Raw genomic sequence first — 18,463 nt, forward strand, 5'->3', positions numbered from 1 at the left:
CAGCAAAAATTAATTGTAGACAATTCATCTGGCAGTTCAGACAAACAAAATTGTGATTATCCTTTCTTCTGAATTTTCTTTTGCTAAAAAGTTTTAAAATTTTAAAGTTCCTGACAACCTTTCCTACAAAACCACTGCCACAGTTTATGAATCTAAGGCATGGCAGCTGTACACAGATATATATATATATATATATATATATAAATAAAAATGTATGAATAAAGCATAAACCAATAAAGCTTTTGTGCAGTACATTGCGGATATGTAAGAGGTGTGCCCTTTTTAAGTTTTAAGAAGTGTAAAAAAATAAGAAATAATTAGCACAATGAAAGAAAAGAGAGAGGCCTGAAAGTAAGTATAAAAGAAGCATTAAATTGAAACAAGCTAGTTGATATTTGAAAGAATTTAGATAGTTCTGTAGTTTTAATTCAATGTTTTTCAACACATCAGCTAAAACACCAAGGTAAACAAAATCAGTTCTTACCTGCTAGTTTTCTTTCCTTGAGTCCTACCAGCCCAGTCCAGACAGATGGGTTTAAGTTACTGTGCCACCTGCAACCTCCCAGTAAATCTGTAACAAAACTACAAGAAACCCTCCTTTCCTCTGAGCAGAGGAATTATAAATATCAGTGAAACTCCAAAATTAGTTGTGAATTAGGCCCTTTATTCTCTCATGTGGTAAAGCTGATTTACAGGATCTGCAGGCAAAAAGCCTGCAGATCCTGTAAATTCTTTGGCTGTCTAGCATGAACTGCATGTCTGAGTTCTCCCCGAAGCGGCTCAATGCTGTTGAGGTCAGGAGACTGCGATGGCCTCTCCAGAACCTTAACTTTCTTCTGCTGCAGCCACTGAAGGGTCAACTTGGCCTTATGTTTCAGATCATTGTCATATTGGAAATCAAATGCGTCCCATGTGCAGCTTCCTGGCTGATGAATGCAAATTTTCCTCCAGTATTTTCTGATAAGATGCTGCATTCATCCTGTCATCAATTTTGACTAAGTTCCCTGTGCCTCTGTAGCCCCCCCCCCCAAGCAGCAGAGATCCACCTCCATGCTTCATGGTAGCGATAGCGTGCTTCTCTTCATAGCATTTATGGTTGTGACCATATTGGTCTCATCACTCCAAATTATTTTGTTCCAGAGGTTTTGAGGCTTCTCTAGGAGTATTGTACGTGAGCTGGTTTGTGGCATTCATGCAGCAATGGCTTTTTTCTGGCCACTCTACCATGCAGCCCATTTTTATTCAGTATCTATAAAGCAGGGAGACCCTGGATTCTCTGCAAAGGAGAACTGTTTTGTCAACTGGTAATGGAACCCACATTGGAGGGGGCGATACTGAACCTGTTGCTTACCCAAGGGGACAGTATTTCTGATGATGTAGTGGATGATCATCTGGGAACCATTGACAACTGGATGGTGTGGTTCAATAATAGGATGCAAGAGATGAAGGTTCATTCTAAGGCGAGGGTCCTAGAGTTCAGGAAAACTAATTTTCTCAAAATGGAGGAAGTACCTCAAGGAGTTATTAGCTGGATGAGAAAATCTAGGGGAAGTAGACAGGCAGTGAGCAAAATTAAAATGAGGTATCTTAAGGGCAACTAATGTTTTTGTGAGGAATGTAAATAAAGGGAAGAGGAAAATAAGAGACATGGTTTTCTACAGAAGTACCTGAAAAAGTAAGGGAGAAAAATGTAGCATTCATAAAACTACAAGAGATTGCAGAAAGAAGAACACAGGCAACAATATCTGGAAAAATTAAGAGAAGCTAGGAAAGTAGTCAGGAATGCGAAAATTAAATAGAAGAAAAATAGAAAATACAAGAATTTATTTTAAAGATGTTTTAGTAATAGAAGGAAGTGCAAAAGTGGCATTGTGAGACTAAGGTGAAAAGGAAGAATATGCAGTGGCTGATGAGGAAAAAACAAAATTGCTTAACAAATATTTCTGTTCATTGTTCAGGGGCCTGGAGCAGGACCACATAAAACAAACACAAATAAGATTGAATGTGAAGTAAACTTCAATTGGTTTTCAGAACAGTGTGTTCATGAGGAGCTAACTAAACTTAAAGCAGATAAGGCAATGGGGTCGGATGGGATACATCAGAGGGTACCAAGGGAACTCAGATGTCCTGGCAGCTCCGCTGGCTGACATTTTCAATGCTTCTTTAGAGTCTAGAGTAGTTCCAGAAGACTGAAAAATGGCGGATGTGGTTCCTATTCATATAAGTGGAAGTAAAGAGGAGGCTGGGAACTATCAACCAGTTAATCTAACATCTGTGGTGAGCAAACTAATGGAATCACTGCTAAAACAGAGGACAGAGCAATTTTTTGAATCCAATGGATTACAAGATCCGAGGCAGCATGGTTTTACCAAAAGTAAATCTTGTCAGACGAATCTGATCAATTTCCTTGACTGGGAGACCAGAGAGTTGGATCAAGGGAAAGCATTAGTCTAGTGCACTTGGATTTTAGTAAGGCCTTTGACATAGTTCTGCACAGAAGACTTATAAATAACTATGCGCCCTTGGTATGGATCCTAAAATGACTGACTGGGTTAGAATCTGGCCGAGTGGGAGGCGACAAAGGGTAGTGGTAAATGGACTGGTTCTTTTCAATATTTTTATTAATGACATAGCAGAAGGGTTGACTTTTTGCCAATGATACCAACATTTTTAACAGGGTGGACAACATGAGGAGGGATCTAGCAAAACTTGAGGAATGGTCTAATGTCTGGCAGCTAAGATTTAATACTAAAAAAATGCAGAATAATGCATTTAGGATACAAAAACCCAAGGGAAAAGTACAGTATTACAGGTGAAATTATTCCAAGCACAAAGGAAGAGCGGAATCTAGGGGTAATTGTATCTGATGATCTTAAGGTGGCCAAACAGATGGATAAAGTGATGGTAAAAGCCAGAAAGATGCTTGGCTGCACAGGAAGAGGAATGGTCAGCAGAAAAAAGTAAATGATATTGCCCCTGTATAGGTCCCTAGTGAGACCTCACGTTGAATACTTTGTACAATTCTGGAGACCGCACCTTCAAAAGGATATAAACAGGATGGGGTCAGTCCAGAGGGTCGCTACTAAAATGGTCAGTGGTCTTCATTCTAAAGGATATGGGGACAGACTAAAAATCTAAACATGTATACCTTAGCAGAAAGGTGAGATAGGGAGATATAAGAGACATTCAAATATCTCAAAGGTTTCCATATATAGGAGGTGAGCCTTTTTCAATGGAAAGGAGGCTCTACAAAGAGGAGTCATGAGATGACATTAAAATGCGGTAGACTTAGGAATAATCTTATTAAATATTTTTTTACAGAGAGGGTGGAAGGAAGTGATGAGAATTATAATGCTAAATTAACTGGACGGATGAACAGACTGGATGGGCCATACAGCCTTTTTCTGCCATCATGTTTCTAAGAGGATGGCTCCCAAACAGGACCTAACACCTCTTGGAGCAATCTTCTTCACCATAATCCAACTGCAGGATGGACACCCCTACCATTTACTGCAGACAGAATGCTGAGAGACTGCAGGTGACACAGTAACTTAAGTACTAAGAGTACAGTAAAGCTTTTGTTCTCTGTCTCCATCTGCAGGCAGGGGAAAAAACCCATCTGTCAAGACTAGTATGGGGGGATAAGGAACAGGGAATTCTCAAACTGTCCTCATCAATGCTAGGCCCACAGATACTTTATACCTGTGGGTTTTGCCCCATTTTCAAAGTACACGTGCACTTTTCTTTTGAAAATTGCCTCGGGAGAAAAAAAATGTACTCCCCAGATATTTTCATCTGCTTTTCCTGTGGGTTCTTTTTCCATATAAAATAGCCTGCATAGATTTGAAAATGCATGATACCCCTCCATCACCTGAGCACTCCCTCAGTAATGTCACCTTTCTTTGTGGGCAGAAGCATGTACTTTTGGCTAGGTAGAGACATGGCAATTTTCAGACAGTCGATTTACCTGAGTAAATAATTACAAAAAGCTTTATACTAACTCCCTGGATGACAAGTGAGAAATAGAAGTCTTGTCTCATGAAATACATTCTTGTACTGTATCCAGTTGATGCTACTTATAATAGACCCTCTATATAATAATGCTATACACAAACTATGAAAGGTACAGATATCAGATGTGTATTTTTTGTGGTAGATAGTGGTCTTTGATATACGTTTTTTTTCTGGGGAATGATTAAGGATATGGTCTCATTTGTTTGAACACAGACATGCACATCTGGAGAGCATGCCTTTTGAGCGCCTGTATTTTTTTTCCCAGCTATTTTCTTGAATTGCTTATAAAAGTGAATTTGTTTGAAACTGTTTTGCCGCAGACTCTGGTTTCTGCTTGTTCCATTATGCCCAATAAATACCACAACCAAACAAAACTGACACTCAAGATTTGCTCTCCCTCACTGTTGATGTTGACGCAATCCTTCCTCAGGAACTCCAGCGCATGTGGATGATCATGCTCCACAGACTGTGACACATCAATGATGTAAACTTTGCTGTCATGGTACCTGTTGGAACAGGAGGCAAACCTCATCACTAAATGCTGCTATAACAAAAAATGCTTACCATTCCAGTTACCAAAAAGGCTAAAGAGTAAGTGCAGTTTCTGCAAGAGAAAGCATCATGATCTGGTGCAGACCATGAAGCAGCAGTGAAAACTCACAAATGTTTGTGACATACTAAGCAGCTGTGCTGTGGTTTTATTATTACTATTAGTGCAGTTCTATAGTGCTTTATCCCAAGTGCTGTGCCATTAAACATGGGATCCGCATTTGCAAAAGTTGTTTTTTTTTTTTTTACTTTTTGGTACTCAGTCTCTCCTGCCTCTGCCTCTCCCTGACAATCATGCCTGAGCAGCCAGGAATTGCTTTGCCAGCCCTATAACTTGAGCACCATCTCTTCTGAGGTGCATGCTCAGTGGTGCTGGTTGACCAATAGGAGTCACCAAGATAACATTAACCATCTTGCCTTCTCCCCATGCCCCCCTCCCCCCAACGGGCAAGGGATCTCAACAGTGGCAGTGGTTCTTCTGGGATTCGGCTGTTTCCACAGGGGGAATGCTGGGAACTTAAGAGGGTGGACAGCATGCATTGGAATTTTATTTATTTATTGTTCTAATTTCATTAGTCGCTGAATCAGGAGGTGCTCAAAGAGACTTACAACAGGAGCAAAATGTGCAAAGCAATACAAATATAGTCAAACATATATTATAGTAAATAACAAATTGAGCTTTGACACTAGGATTCACATCGCTGCTTCTGTAAAATTATTTATTATTTAACAGTTTTATATACCGACCTTCATAGTAAATAACCATATCGGATCGGTTTACAATTAACTAGAATATAACTGGGGTAACAATTCGAGTAAACAAAAGGTAAACAGTAGGTAGGAATGAGTCAAAGTTACAATCAACAGGGTAAGAGAACTTGGAAGCTTGCGACAAGCTGGAAAGAAGATAAGGCAGGAAATAAATATGAAGTGATACCATAGGGTATCAGTTACAAAATGAGCCAAATATGCAGAAATCATGAATTGATCATAGCTCTGCACCACACTATAGACAAAAGAATATGTGCCTATGATTTGCTATCCCAAAAGAGACCAATGAGACAGCACTTTAATAAAATGTTCCATTATATAATAATACTCTGGGGGAGTTCTGCGAGTGGGGTTTATATCAAAGCGGCCAGGAGAGCAGAGATCAGGGCATGGCATCAGCAATGCACATCTGACTGATCTTAAGCGGGCAAATATTTCCCTTCCTATGACGCTGATACTCTATGCTTGAGCACCAAAACTCTTGTCGCTGGCCATGTGGCTGGTCTCTGCATCACAAGACGATGCATGAAAGCGTGGACTCACAGCATGTTATACTCGCTGAGATCTGCATGCACCAGCCTCGCCTCTTGGTACATCTTCCTCATATCCTGGATCACCTGCAGGTACAGCTCCCGGGCTCTGCACTCTGATAACTGGGCATTTCGTAAGAGTGGGGCTGGCCTTGTAAAAAAATAATAATAATAATAATGAGAGAAAGAGAGAAATAAGAGAGCAAAATAAAATAAACACCAAAACAAAATCACCCATTGTTTAAAAGGTCAGTTTCAAACAAGGAGCAACAATTTATTACACCCTCGTGCAATGAGACTCAAGACTACCTGTTCTCCCCTTTCCACCTCCTTTTCCTCCTATGGTAGGAGAAAAAGGATAAATACGTCATTCTCAATTAATTCATTTCAAATCCTACTTAAAAAAAAAATCATGGAATAAAAAGAAAAAGCATCAGTGTTCTCTTTCTGTATTCTATTAACAATGTCCATTTAATGGCAGCGAGCTCTAATTCTGCTACCAGCAGGAGGTAGTGCTCGTTTTACATACTCAACAGGGTTTACAAATGTTGAGCCTTCTCACTGATAGAGTTTTCCATGTGATTGAGGAAGAGAATCCTCAACTGCAGTTCTTACATGCTGATGTTACCTTAGGTTACTGTGTGATCCTTAACTGTGTATTGAAATGCAAATGAAGTGTGCCAGACACAGCTGCAAAATAGAGTTGTGCAGAAGGGTCTCTAGGGAGGTTGAGGTTTTGCAGCCAAACTTTTAAAAGGATTACAAAATGCATGATCCCTACAAAAGAATTAAGAAATCTTCCAATTCTGTATTATGTACTGAAATTACATTAGGCCACACAACACTCTTACTGATGAGGAACACAACACAATATATAAGTACTTAAAAAAAAAAAAAAGGCTCATAACTCTAAACAAGGATTCACTATTCTAATCATCAGAAGAATGATTTCTTAAAATCAATTCCTTCCAGTTTTATATATTTGGAATTTTTTTTTTTTTTTTTTAAATTTTTGTTGGTGACTGGACTACTTTGTGATCTCAGGAGATATATCATGATCCAGGTGAAAATCACCCAGAACACCCCCCTGCCCCACCCCCTTTCCCAGTAAATATCTGGATGAGGATAATACTTTTATCATCCTGACCTAGAATTAAGAAATAACCAAAACCACTTGAAGCACAGAATTTCCAGATTTAGATTTATTAGAGCTCTGGCGCTGAACAGGCATTGTCTAATAAAATAAGCTTGTCCTAAATATTAAACTGCAGTTTTAGGACACGCAGCCTCCATTCACAATGGTACTCACATGTCATTTCTCCCAATAAAACCCATGACAAGGACATGACTTCTTAGCATGATGGGCTCTGGGCAAGGTACAGCTGCTGCATTCAGTCTGTAAAGTTACAAAAAAATGAGCCTAATTAAGCAGATAAAATAAGAATTATCATCATACTAAAAAAAAAAATAAAAAATGCAAACCCCCCAAAAAATGCATTGTCCTGAAGAATAAGGCATATTTCACATGTGGAGAAGCAAAACTAAGCAGAAAACCCAACTAATCTCTACATCCTAATTGGAAGGGTATACAATGAGAATTTTAGGAGAACACAAAACCTTTGAAATTAATAGGATCAAACAATTTGAAACACACACAAAAGGATTTAATGAATGAGAGAGCCAATGTCCTTATCAGATGCAGAATCTTTCAACTGTAAAGTTTAACTTATTTTCACATCCGTCATTACTCCCCCATCCCTTTTCTGAATTGTAATGGAATATGCAGAAAACCTAAATCCAGGATAACTGCACAGTTTCTTCACTCCCTGATGAAAGGAGCATAGCAACATACAGGCCGATACAGAAAGAAGCGCGGGAGAGCTGGCGAGGTCCTGCTCTCCCGATGTGTGCACAGGCCAAGTGTCCTGGGCGCGCGATTCAGTATCGGCCCACGGAAAAGAAGTCGCTAGGGACACTAGCGCGTCCCTAGCGCCTTCTTTTTTGACAGAAGCGGTGGCTGTCAGCGGGTTTGACCGCCGACGCTCATTTTTACCGGCTGTCAGCGCGGTTCTCGAACCCGCTGACAGCCACGGGTTCGGAAAACTGATGCCGGCAAAATTGAGCGTTAGTCTTCCAACCCGCAGGCCACGGGCAGATTTTTAATTTTTTTTTTTTTTTTTAATTTTTGGGGCCTCCGACTTACTGACTTTACCCTGTTTTTCTTGGAATTATGCATCAGCACCCATTATACCCTGATTAGACAATATTTATACATAGTTAGAATTGTTTCCCTCAAATCTTTCTACGATGTTTCCGTTATGTCTAGTTAAAATGATACCCGTTTTATTGTTCGTTGTCTGTATCAAGTTCTTTACCTGTATCAAGTTGTTATACTGTAAACCGGAGAGAAGGCAGACTGCTATTCTTCGGTATATAAAAGACTTTAAATAAATAAATAAAATAAATATCACTATGATATTAAGTCGGAGGGTATACAGAAAAGCAGTTTTTTCTGCTTTTCTGTACACTTTCCCGGTGCCAGCAGAAATTAACGCCTGCCCAATCGCTGACCTTGGTTCTGGACAGTAGCTGCTCCTGCTCCCGCTGGGGTGAGTGAGCTGGGTTCCCCGGTATCACCCCAGTGCTGCTTACCAAATGTGTGGGAAGAACTAAAGAACCTGAAAGTGGACAAAGCCATGGGGCCTGATGGGATTCATCCAAGGATATTGAGGGAGCTCAGAGATGTTCTGGCGGGTCCGCTGTGTGACCTGTTCAATAGATCCCTAGAAACAGGAGTGGTGCCGAGTGATTGGAGAAGAGCGGTGGTGGTCCCGCTTCACAAGAGTGGGAACAGGGAAGAGGCAGGCAACTACAGACCGGTTAGCCTCACTTCGGTGGTGGGAAAAGTAATGGAGTCACTGCTGAAAGAGAGAATAGTGAACTATCTACAGTCTGGAGAATTGATGGACCAGAGGCAGCATGGATTCACCAGGGGAAGATCCTGTCAGACAAATTTGATTGACTTTTTTGACTGGGTAACCAAGGAATTGGATCAAGGAAGAGCACTAGATGTCATCTACTTGGATTTCAGCAAAGCTTTTGATACGGTTCCGCACAGGAGACTGGTGAATAAAACGAGAAGCTTGGGAGTGAGTGCCGAGGTGGTGACCTGGATTGCAAATTGGTTGACGGACAGAAGACAATGTGTGATGGTAAATGGAGCCTTCTCTGAAGAGAGAGCGGTTTTAAGTGGTGTACCGCAAGGATCAGTGTTGGGACCGGTCCTGTTCAATATCTTTGTGAGCGACATTGCGGACGGGATAGAAGGTAAGGTTTGTCTTTTTGCGGATGACACTAAGATCTGCAACAGAGTGGACACGCCGGAAGGAGTGGAGAGAATGAGACGGGATCTAAGGAAACTGGAAGAGTGGTCGAAGATATGGCAGCTGAGATTCAATGCCAAGAAGTGCAAAGTCATGCATATGGGGAGTGGAAATCCGAATGAACTGTACTCGATGGGGGGGGGAAGGCTGATGTGCACGGAGCAGGAGAGGGACCTTGGGGTGATAGTGTCTAATGATGTGAAGACAGCGAAACAATGCGACAAGGCGATAGCAAAAGCCAGAAGAATGCTGGGCTGCATAGAGAGAGGAATATCGAGTAAGAAAAGGGAAGTGATTATTCCCTTGTACAGGTCCTTGGTGAGGCCTCACCTGGAGTACTGTGTTCAGTTCTGGAGACCGTATCTACAAAAAGACAAAGACAAGATGGAAGCGGTACAGAGAAGGGCGACCAGGAAGGTGGAGGATCTTCATCGGATGACGTACGAGGAGAGATTGAAGAATCTAAATATGTACACCCTGGAGGAAAGGAGGAGCAGAGGTGATATGATACAGACTTTCAGATACTTGAAAGGTTTTAATGATCCAAAAACAATGACAAACCTCTTCCGTAGGAAAATAATCAGCAGAACCAGGGGTCACGATTTGAGGCTCCAGGGAGGAAGATTCAGAACCAATGTCAGGAAGTATTTCTTCACGGAGAGGGTGGTGGATGCCTGGAATGCCCTTCCGGAGGAAGTGGTGAAGACCAGAACTGTGAAAGACTTCAAAGGGGCGTGGGATAAACACTGCGGATCCATAAAGTCAAGAGGCCGCCAATGAAGAGTGGGTGACTCGCCAGAATGATGGCTATTGACACAATACCCATATTAAATAAACATACACATGCTTACTGTGACTCCTACATCGCTCTAAGCTTCAACAGCAAGAGGTAATGGAAAAAAGGATTTGCACTCACAAAGAGGGGAGTAGCTGGCTTGTTACGGCGGTTACTACCCCAAACCAAATATGCCTGATACTTCACTTTCAATGCATATACAGCATAGCTCTCTGCTTCAATGACAGGGGAGAAGAATAACTGATACTTCACACATCCAGCAGAGCTCTCTGCTACACAACGGCAAGGGAGAAGAAAAAGGGTTCGCACTCAAAAAGCGGAGAGTAGCTGGCTTGTTACGGCGGTTACTACCCCAAACCAAATGTGCCTGATACTTCACTTTCCATGCATATCCAGCATGGTTCTCTGCTTCATCGGCATGGGAGAAAGACTGATACATCACGCATTTCCAGCATAGCTCTCTGCTTCAACGGCAGGGGAAAAAAAACAAACCAAAAACAAAAAACTGATGCTTCACGCATATCCTGCATAGCTTCAACGACAGGGGTGAAGAAAAAAAAAAGGATTCGCAATCACAAAGCGAGGAGTAGCTGGCTTGTTACGGCGGTTACTATCCCAAACCAAATGTGCCTGATACTTCACTTTCAATGCATATCCAGCATGGCTCTCTGCTTCAACGGCAGGGGAGAAAAAAAAAAAAAAAAAAAAAACCAACAAGGGCTGTACAACATAGTCTAGGTAAAACAAATAAGCATGGGTGTAGCTTGCTTATCGCGGCGGTTACTGCCCCTACTACCCCTAACTAATCAAGCTAGATATTTCACTTGGATGCAGCTCCATCACTGCTCTCTACATTAATGGTGGGGGTGGAAGGGGAATAGAACAAGGAGCTAAGAGAAACAGATAAGAATGAGAGAAAAAATGTGTGAGGCTTGCTGGGCAGACTGGATGGGCCATTTGGTCTTCTTCTGCCGTCATTTCTATGTTTCTATGTTTCTATGATAGGGCCCTCGACCCTTCTCAGCAGCAGCCTCGACCAGGGAGGATCCCCTCAGGACCTGGCAAACCCCCTGGGAGACTGACAGGCCTTCACACCGATGTTTTGGGTTTTTTTTGTTTTGTTTTTAAACAAAGAAAAAGGAACAGAAGCCCTCAAATTGGGAAACTAATCCTGACTCTCTAAGATCTATTAATCCCTTTTTTTTTTTGTAAAATCTGAAGAGACTGTGGGTTTTGCACCTCCGCCATCTGCTGGAGGCAGAGTAAGACTGAGGGACTGTGGAGGGCACCTTGGTATATATGCCAGGATTGTTTTGAAAAACGTCTCTGTCTCCATCTGCTGGAGGGAAGGCAAAACCCAGGTGACTGGACTGATCCGGGTACGTAAGGGAATAAGCAAAAGAAGCATCTTTTAAGAAATATAAAGGATCCCAAAAAGTGGAACACAGGGAGGATTATCTGGCAAAACCGAGGGAAATGAAAAGTAATCAAGAAAGCAAAAAGTCAGGCAGAGGAAAGGATTGCCAAGGAGATAAAGCGAGGTGACAAAACATTTTTCAGATACATCAGAGAAAGGAGAAAGGTCCATAGTGGTATAGTGAAACTGAAAGGTGATAAGGATCAACTGGTGGAGAGAGATGAAGAATTAGCAGAAATATTAAACAAACACTTCAGTTCAGTGTTCACTAAGGAAGACCCTGGAGAAGGACTCCATTCACGGAAGATAATGTATGGGAACAGCTAAGAAAACTGAAAGTGGACAAAGCCATGGGGCCTGATGAGGTTCACCCCAGAATACTGAGGGAACTCAGAGATGTGCTGGTGGGTCCACTGTGTGACCTGTTCAATAGATCCCTGGAAAAGGGTGTAGTGCCTAGTGACTGAAGAAAAGTGGTGGTGGTCCTGCTTCACAAAAGTGGGAGCAGAGAAGAGGCTAGAAACTACAGGCCATTAGCATCACCTCGGTGGTGGGAAAATTAATGGAGACTCCGCTGAAGGAAAGGATAGAGAACTATCTACAATCCGGTGGATTGCTCAATCAGAAGCAGCATGGATTCACCAGGGGAAGGTCCTGTCAGACTAATCTGATTTCTTTGATTGGGTGACTAGAGAACTGGATCAGGGAAGAGCGCTCAATGTAATTTACTTGGATTTTAGTAAAGCTTTTGATACAGTCCCACATGGTTACCAATAAAATACAGAGTCGATTATAAAATTCTAACAGTGCACAAAATTCTTTATGGAGAAAAAACAGACTGGCTCAACACAGCAATAAAATGACATACACCGCAGTGAAATCTTAGATCTATAAATCAAGGACTTTTGCCCATTCCATCGATAAAAACAGCCCGTTTGACTCAGGTAAGAGAGAGAGCAATATCGTTAGCAAGTGCCAATATATGGAATGCTTTACCGACTGAAACCAGACTACAACAAAACAAAAATATTCAAAAAAAGAAATTAAAACTTGGCTTTTCAGGAAGACATTTCATGAATCTCAATAGCTTTCTATTTTTAATCACTCCTTATTACCATATCCTCATTCGCATGATTTTTGGTTTATCGAATTTTTATCACTATATTAATTTAATTCATGTTTTAGAAGTTATGATGCTTTATTCTATACATTGCTTTAATGTTGTGATTATGAATTGATAGGTGATAGTGATGCTAATAACTAATTATGTTTTACTTCGATAGATAAGTTATATGTTTTAAGAATTGACACTGTAATAGATTTTTATCAAACTGTTGTAAACCGTTATGATGGAACCCCCTCCAAATGACGGTATACAAAACTTGTAAGTAAATAAATAAATAGAAGATTCATCAACAAAATGAGAAGCTTGGGAGTCAGCTCCAAGGTGATGGCATGGATTACAAACTGGTTGACGGATAGAAGACAACGGGTGATGGTAAATGGAACCTATTCTGAAGAGAGAACGGTGTTAAGTGGAGTGTCACAGGGATCGGTGTTGGGACCGGTTCTGATCAACATCTTCGTGAGCAACATTGCGGAAGGGATAGAAGGTAAAGTTTGTCTATTTGCGGATGTTACTAAGATCTGCAACAGAGTGGACACGCAGGAAGGAGTAGAGAGAATGAGACGGGATTTAAGGAAGCTGGAAGAATGGTCAAAGATATGGCAGTTGGGATTCAATGCCAAGAACTGTTATGTTTCAATTATGATTTTATATGTTTTGTTTAAGTTATGTATGTTGTTTGTGCATTTTAGCCCCTGAGGCAGCCCCAATATGGGGGCGAAATTCGGGCTGAGTCGGGCTTACTAGAAAGAAATAAGTCTCCATAAAATAAAAGCTTATGATCGAACATATTGGCTTCTGAAGTCGACGAAGCAATGTGACACTGCGATAGCCAAACCCAGAAGAAAGCTAGGCTACATAGAGAGAGGAATATCTAGTAAGAAAAGGGAAGTGATAATTTCCTTGTATAGGTCCTTGATGAGGTCTCACCTAGAGTACTGTGTTCAGTTCTGGAGACCGTATCTCAAAGGAGGTCCAGAGAAAGGTGACTTATGAGGAGAGACTGAAGAACCTGAATATGTATACCCTGAAGGAGGAGGAGGAGCAGGGGTGATATGATACAGACCTTCAGTTACTTGAAAGGTTTTAATGATCCATGGTCGTCAACATTTCTATTGAAAACAATTTAGTAGAGCTAGGGATCACGATTTGAAACTCCAGGGAGGAAGACTTAGAACCAATGTCAGGAAATATTTCTTCACTGAAAGGGTGGTGGATGCCTAGAATGTCCTTCCGGAGGAAGTAGTGAAGGCTAAAACTGTGAAGGATTTCAAAGGGGCATGGGACATAAGAACATAAGAAATTTGCCATGCTGGGTCAGACCAAAGGTCCATCGAGCCCGGCATCCTGTTTCCAACAGAGGCCAAAACCAGGCCACAAGAACCTGGCCATTACCCAAACACTAAGAAGAACCCATGCTACTGATGCAATTAATAGCAGTGGCTATTCCCTAAGAATAATTGATTCATAGCCATTAATGGACTTCTCCAAGAACTTTTCCAAACCCTTTTTTGAACCCAGCTACACTAACTGCACTAACCACATCCTCTGGCAACAAATTCCAGAGCTTTATTGTGTGTTGAGTGAAAAAGAACTTTCTCCGATTAGTTTTAAATGTGCCCCCATGCTAACTTCATGGAGTGCCCCCTAGTCTTTCTACTATCTACTATCTGAAAGAATTTTCTCCGATTAGTCTTAAATGTGTTACTTGCTAACTTCATGGAAAGCCCCCTAGTCCTTCTATCATTCGAAATTGTAAATAACCGAGTCACAGTAACACGGTTATCCGCGTAATGGATCGGCGCAGGGGGAGGCCGGAATAAAAGACTGTTTTCGCAAACCGGCTCAGACCCGGGGTCCGCCGAGCCCGGCTGAACGGAGTGAACGGACTTCTCCACCTGGAACCCATCCCAACCTTTTTCGAACCCCGCTATGCCAGCTGCACCGACCGCCAGGATATCTGAGCATTAAGCCCCCGCCCCGCCATGCCTCGAAGAAGATTAAGCCCTCCCCCTAACCCCCCACTCTGACGCTCTTTTGCTTTCCGCCATGCGGCATGCTGCGCCGGGCCGGGCCTTTCGACCCCCCCCGGCCATCTGGTTGTGCGGGGCAGATGGCCAGGGGGGCGGGAACTGTGGATCCCTAAAGGCTAGAGGATGGGAATAAATTAAAAAGCTTGGGGGTAACCTGCACGGAGTGGTAGTTACTACCTTGGGAAGCTTGCTGGGCAGACTAGATGGACCATTTTGGTCTTTTTCTGCCGTCATTACTATGTTATTATGTTAGGCCAAGGCTGGGAAAGTGCGTCAAGGTGTTCTGACCCCGCTTCCCATTGACTGAAGAACCACGGAGCTTTAGCATTCAGTCTCATCACCATCAAATCCAACTGGGAAATCCCCTGCCCCAAGCAGTCCTGATGAGCGATACCACTTCTTGCACATTCTCCGGGGTCCAGAGTGCCTGCTTAGAAAATCCGCTTGCACATTCTACACCCCAGCTACATCAGACACCAACACAATATTCGGATATTGCTCCACCCAATGGAACAATATCCCAACCTCCAAGAAAACCACCAGGCTCTTGGTGCTCACTTGTCTGTTGATAATGCTACCATGGTCGCGTTGTCAAACAAAACTGTCACTGCCCTGTTTCAGCCTAATGGAAGAAAACACTAAAGCTTTCCTGATCGTTCTTGTTTCTAAATGAATGATGGACCATGAGGCTTCTGACGCCGACCAATGGCCCTGCACCATCAGTCCCTGACAAATGGCTCTCCAGTCCTTCAGCCTGTAATCCATTGTCACTACAATCCAATCTGGAATTCCCAACGCCACACTTTTGGACAAATTGTCCTGCGAGAGCCACCAGGAAAGATTCAACCTGGCTTCCTAACACAGGCAGGAACAACCTGATCTTGAAATCTTACAACTGGGGACCTCAATGCAACAGAAGAGCTCTTTTTAAAGTCCCATGTGAGCAAATACCCAAAGAACCAGGTCTGTCAAAAACACCATGAAATCCAGGACCTAAAGATAATCCCAGACCCAGGGATTCCTCAGGCGCAACAAGTAAAGGATCTGTCTCTGGAGTTTTGGCATCCTGCCCACTGTAAGGAACACTTCAAAATGAGCTCCCAGGTATTTCAAACTTTGTGATGGAAGTAGCTTCTCTTGGCAAAATTTATGATCCATCCCAAGAACTGCAACATCCCTGTTGGGCAAAACGTCCCTTAACTTTGCTCGAATAAGCCAGTCATCCAAAAAAGGGTGAACAAGGAATACTTTCTTTGTGCAAGGTCACGACAACTATCCACCATCACCTTGGAAAACATGAAAGGCACTATTTTCTAGCCCAAATGGAATCATCTGAAATTGAAAATGCCCAACACCCCACACCTGAGGAAGATTTTAATGATCTCTTCGAATGGAGATGTGAAGATGTGACTCCATCAGATTTAAGGATGTCAGGAATTCCCCCTTTCACAATCACTTGAGTGCAGAGTTTCATCCACAAGTCGGGCACACTTTAAAAGATGAATTTACCTTCTTGAGACGCAGAATCGGCTGATAATTGCTCTTCTTTTGGGCACCACAAAGTAAATGGAGTGCCTGCTCTGACCTACTGTCTTCTGGCACGGAATCACCACACCAAACAGAAGCAGTCAATCTAACAGATTGAACTGCAGCCTTTTTCACCTTTGAGGCATGAAGAGTGCCACTGGATGAGCAAATTCTAGGCGTAGCTGTCTCTTATGATAGACGGACTAATTGATATGTTATTTTGGCCCATTCTTTGTAAAAGCTGGCCAATCGCCCTCCTATTGTGGACCCATGGAGAATGGACTAATTGAATCTTCTTGCACTGGGGTCTGAACTCTCATGAGAGGACTTACAGCCCCTGAAAGACTGGGATTTGCCTATATACTGAAATTGTGAAGAGGAAACTTTTCCTCAGATGATACTGCCTGGACCCCCTTAATCTCTGTCTACTGGGAAAATATCTTGCAGCCCCCCTTTGTGCTTATCCTCTGGCAACTTATGAGATTTCAACTCTCCAAGGGCATTTCACCAGCTTGCTCCAAAAGGCTGCTTCCCTTTTAAAGGGAGGACTACTCAATTGTAATTTTCGCCCACAGATCAGCTGCCAGTTATGCAAAGAAGCCTCCTAGCCGAAAATCACAACACTATATTTCTAGCTGCCAAAAAGCAGCAAATTCATACAAGGTATCCGCTAAAGGTCAAACCAGCTTCCAGGGGCTCTGCCTCCTTCTCAGAGATTCCTCAGAGTCCATCACTGGAATCTGTTACTCTCGGAGTAAATAAAAGCAGGCCATGAAACTACTACAAACAACCGCCTGGATCCCCAAGGCCGAGACCGCAAACATCTTCTTGAGATAAAGTTCCATTTTCCAATCCTGGGAATCTCTATGGGCTGCACAGCCTTTGATTGGGATAGTGGTCTTTTTAGTAATGGCTGAAACTAAGGCATCTACTTGGAGCTATTAAAGCTGCCCAAAAGTATACTCCAGCAATGAATCGAGCTTTGCTATGGCCCTGCCCACCTTCAAGTCAGATTCTCTAAACACCAGGGCCTTAACTGTCCAATGGAAGGAAAGGAAAATTGGTTCTTACCTAATTTTCGTTCCTGTAATACTACAGATCAGTCCAGACAAGTGGGTTTATGCATCCCTACCAGCAGATGGAGGCAGAGAACAAAACTTTGAGGCACTGCTACATAACCAAGCTTGCCACCTGCAGTCCCTCAGTATTGACTTGTACCCAAGCCAAGATTATATAGAATTCTCCCCCCCCCCCCCCCCCCGGGCAAACTGCAAAAGAAAACCCTGGTTGGAATCCCCTGAACTGGAGCACCCTACACAAAACTGCAAGGTCCACAAAGCCCTGGCAACTATTTAACTAAAACAACCCAACTGTTGGCACTGGTAATGACAAAGCAATACCACACATCTGAGTACCAGGAAGATAAGTCTTTCGGCATCAACACCAGGGCGAGTCTCTGGACTGATCTGTGGTCCAAGGGGATTAGCGCCTACAGAACACACACAGCAAAACTAATTGCCCTCATCACATGCAATGCAATCCCTAATTTAAATATTACATGGCACCCCCAGGAGGGATACCTGGGAGCGCGTTAGGAAAACGGGCGCTGAATGATCAGTGCCCATTTTCAGCACATTTTAATTGCATCGGCCTCCTTATCGGTGGAAATACGTAAGAAACTGTTGTGACCAGAGAAGAGCCTGAAGCTCTGAAAAACACCTGGCTGAGCAGATTGCAACCAGAAACACCATGTTTAGCGCAAGATCCTTCAAGGAGGAACGACCTAAAGGCTCAAAGGGAGGTTCACAGAGAACACACAGGACCAAGTTATGATTCCAGTTCGGACAGACCTTGCGAACCGGAGGCTTCAAAGGCTTCACTCCCTTGAGGAAACAAATGACATCCGGATGAGATGCCAAAGAACTGCCCCGCACCTTGCCCCTGAGACAACCCAGGGCCTAAACCTGGATTCAGAGTGAACTATAAGCCAGGTCCTTGGACAGACCACGCTGCAGAAAGGACAAAATCTGCGGAATAGAAGCCAGCAGAGAATCAACCAGATTGTTTGACTGCACCAGGACTCAAAGACCTTCCACACTCTAACATAAGCCATGGAAGTAGAAGGCAGTCTAGACCAAAGAAGGGTAGAAATAACCAGCTCCGATTAACCTTTCATGCGCAGTCGCTGCCTCTCAAAAGCCAAGCTGCGAGACAGAAGCGATCCTCCCAATCCGAAAATATGGGGCCCTGCCGCAGTAATCCCTGTAGATGAGCCAACCGAAGAGGACCGTCCACTGCCAGATGCACTAAGTCCGTG

The 18,463-nt window shown here is 42.8% G+C and overlaps 1 protein-coding gene across 1 annotated transcript in view; it reads right to left on the reverse strand.

Annotated features, from left to right (window-relative positions):
• Positions 1-18,463, reverse strand: part of RIOK1 (RIO kinase 1) — a 122,215-nt gene that overhangs the window by 32,527 nt on the left and 71,225 nt on the right. The window contains exons 9-11 of the mRNA XM_029590547.1: positions 7,174-7,260; positions 5,878-6,015; positions 4,417-4,520 (exon numbers count right to left, since the gene is read on the reverse strand). Of these exons, the coding sequence (XP_029446407.1) occupies positions 4,417-4,520; positions 5,878-6,015; positions 7,174-7,260 (329 nt within the window). The remainder of the gene's footprint in view (positions 1-4,416; positions 4,521-5,877; positions 6,016-7,173; positions 7,261-18,463) is intronic.

This window comes from Rhinatrema bivittatum, chromosome 2, assembly GCF_901001135.1.
Source record: "Rhinatrema bivittatum chromosome 2, aRhiBiv1.1, whole genome shotgun sequence".
Classification (NCBI taxonomy): Eukaryota; Metazoa; Chordata; class Amphibia; order Gymnophiona; family Rhinatrematidae; genus Rhinatrema; species Rhinatrema bivittatum.